Here is a 3,331-nt window from a genome sequence, read left to right as displayed (position 1 = left end):
ATACATACTCATTCTGGCTTGTGAAGTCTATGGGCATATATGCACCATATTGAGCTGAATATATGGATCATATATATATATATATATATATGACATGTGAAAATGGTACAAAAATAAAGAGAGGTCATGTTGAATTTTTGGATGAAAATGCTGTCAAAATTTTAATTATACCCATGTGAACAGAACTATAGATCAGTACATGTGACAACCATCCAAGCTAAATTTTGATTAAATTCGTAAGAAGAAGCATCCATATCCATCCAAGCTATAACAGCAAGCAGGAACAGAGCTACCAATGCACAGCTACAACAAGTACTCCCTCCGTCCCGAATTACTTGTCGCAGGTATGGATGTATCTAGAATACAAGGGTACAACGCGGCCAGCGCCTGGACTGAGACGCTATCGAGAGGGACCGCGGCCATTGAACCCTTTAACAGTCGCGGCATGGGCGCCCGCTCACGAGTGCCACGTCCGCAGGTTTTACTGTCGCGTTTTAGTGTGTCAAAGAGGACAGAAACAACACACCCCTCGCACCTCTCGCTCACAGCCTTCGTTCTCTTCTCTCCGCCGCCGCCGCCAGCCTCACCGGCGCTCGTGCTTCATCTCCCGTCCCGAGCCCTCGACCCCAACACGCCGCCGCCTCATCTCCCCATCCCAGTCCCCCTGGCGGCAGGGGCGCCATCGACCGCGACGCTAGCCGCTGCCACACGAAGGATCGAGTCCCACGTCCATGTCCTCATCTCCACGCCACCTCTCTCATCACGTCGAGGTGGCAAGCGGGCGTCGCTCGCACCACTCCCTCCTCTCTCGGGGATCCCGCCGGATCAGAGGCTTGCGGGCACGGTGGCGGGCGTCTCCAGTAGCGGCGGCGACCTGCAGGCCAAGGGCTATGGCGGGGCGCTCGATTTGATCCAGCCTAATGGACTGGTCCCTTCAGGAGAGAGAGAGGAGAGGGAGAAGGAAGGAGAGGAGGGAGAAAGAGAGGAACGAGGAGAGGGAGCTGCAGCGGCGGATGGGAGAGCATCACCGACCATCGCATCTCCCCCCTCACTTCTAGTCAACGCTGCCGTCTCCATCTCCGCAACATCTTCGTCACACGCAGCCGCCTCCTTCCGCACCCCTCTTCGTCGCGCACGGCAACAAAGGGAGGTCCTCTCAGGTGAGATCACACAATCCTCCATAACCTTCTCTACAGTCAGTCAGCCACGCAAAAACAGTGAGGAATCTGATGCGTGCGTGCTATTGTTATTTTGGCTATCTAAAGTGTCCCTTGAACTAATCCAGCAACCTGACATTTCTTGGTATCTAACTAACATCATTCTTATGACAGGGAGTACTAATATTATTCAGTTAGCATGCTTTTCGTGGAAGAGGAGTGAGGATGTAAAGGTTAGAAAATGGTAACTAATGAGTGTTCTCTTTTTTCTGCCTCTGACTTGAAGAAATATATTGTTAATATATAGAAGCTTAGATCTGTAATCAAGCTGTGAAAGAGAGTACTGTAATAGAGACTTCTATAACCAGATGTATGTACCTGCATTTACACCTTAAATATCCCTTAATTAGTTCTGTATGGTTCGTCTAATTCATGTTGAAATGATTTTCTTTAGTCTGTTAATTGTATAGGTAATTAGACGGTGTAGTACTATGGCGGTGGTATACTGATTTGGAGTAATAATTACTGACATGACTTCGTGGTACAATCTTACAGGTTTATGATATTAAGAATTAGCAGCGTGTTTTTTTGTTTGCTGCTGGATTTCCTAACAATCTGTCTCTTCTGTTGTTAATTGATATGAAGACTTGCTGTTTTTCATTCAGTTGAAGAGCTCTCCAGGCTTAACATCTTTCTTGGATAATTGTGTTGTTAAATATGAAGGTATATGATTGGTTTCTCAACTCATGTATCGATAAGCATTTTTTTTCATCCTCAATATATTGTTGCTTGCCTGACATGTCCTACATTTGTCAGGTGTCTGAGGACGTTCAGTTCTTGTATGCGGCGTAAAACTTGAACTACCTACAGATGATTTCGCCAGTTCAACGGAAACTTAGAATAACCAAGGGAACTTTCTCAGTTTTTTTTGCTCTTCTCAGATTTTAGGCTGGGGGTATTAACATATATGCCAACCGTAAATTTAGATATTAATGTAAGATTAAATAGGGATAAATCCTTCTGCCATGTTGACTAATTAGAATTACAAAGAAGAAAAGAAATTATTAAAGAAGAGATATAGTCGATTAGGTTGTTGTGGTGTTTCTTTGATCTTCACTAGACCTCTCATTTTTTATTGGCATGGTGATGATCTGTTTCTTCTGGTGTTTCTCTACTTCAGGATTCGCTCATGTGCCAAAGCCAGCTCGGGGAAGCCTTCCTGGACTCCTGATCAACCAGGACAATCATGACACGGTGAGTAGATTTTGAATCTTTCTTGCTTCGTCGGATCAGATTCGATGTGTATATGGTAGTTATGGACTGCTGACTGCTTAATGTTGTGTTTCCTCTGTGTACTATGGTGCATGTTGTTTTCAGAGCTTAAGCGAGCGGAACATCGAAGGAGGATCTTGGGGATGACGGAGGCGTCGACGACAACCTCAAAGGCGAGAGGTATTGCTTTCATGTCTCTGCGTTTCTTACTTTATGCAACTCTGTTGGTATTAAGGTCGTATATTCGGTGGGAGCAACGAAAATTGAATTTGTTAATGTTTAGAATTTGGACGATCTGTTTGATACGATACGTCTGCACTGGTGATGTTGAACATTGTTCAAGACACTGTGGGTTCAGGTGTGAGGAATACAATTTGGCTTGCAGGGTTCAGGCTACTCTCTTGTGCTTGTTTTGCCTTGTGATTACTTGAAACTGCAGCCTGCAGATTGAATGGGCACTTGATTTGTTAGGGCGGAAGGCTTAAGCAAAGAAAGCTGCTGCTCTTTGAGCTGTAGTACATTTCATTTGAGAGCCAGATGAGGTCCGTTAAATTAGGATTAAAGTCTGCACAATAATTAAAAACACTGAATAAGCAAGGCCATTCAGAAGCAGCACCATTGCTACTAGCTAAGGTAGATTAGGCCACGACATGTCCAAGCCATGTTGTGCTTGTACCCTGTGCATATCCAGCTGTTTTCTTACAGCTCCGCTAGCATCATAAATTAATTGTGGGATATGATGCACATGAGTAGTCTTCTGTTTATTTTTCACCAGCAGAGTACCACTCTTATTAGTGCATTTGTTTTTTTTAAGATGTGTACATTTAGGAACAGGTTTAAAAATTAAATGAACACAATAGTTTGGTTTGCAACTCCCCACTTAGTTTAATGTAAAGTTGACA

The 3,331-nt window shown here is 44.3% G+C and overlaps 1 protein-coding gene across 1 annotated transcript; it reads left to right on the top strand.

Moving 5' to 3' along the window:
• Nucleotides 1–346: 346 nt before the first annotated feature.
• Nucleotides 347–2,671, top strand: LOC125533114. Its single transcript, XM_048696885.1, has 5 exons — nt 347–1,160; nt 1,332–1,390; nt 1,803–1,880; nt 1,974–2,411; nt 2,535–2,671. Exons 1-3 carry the CDS (start codon nt 347–349, stop codon nt 1,824–1,826), a joined length of 897 nt encoding a protein of 298 aa, XP_048552842.1. The 3' UTR covers nt 1,827–1,880; nt 1,974–2,411; nt 2,535–2,671.
• Nucleotides 2,672–3,331: the final 660 nt, after the last annotated feature.

The sequence above is a fragment of the Triticum urartu genome, chromosome 1 (assembly GCF_003073215.2).
Source record: "Triticum urartu cultivar G1812 chromosome 1, Tu2.1, whole genome shotgun sequence".
Taxonomy (NCBI): Eukaryota; Viridiplantae; Streptophyta; class Magnoliopsida; order Poales; family Poaceae; genus Triticum; species Triticum urartu.
The sequence above is the reverse complement of the archived record's forward strand: the minus strand, read 5'-3'. Positions and strand labels throughout refer to the sequence as shown.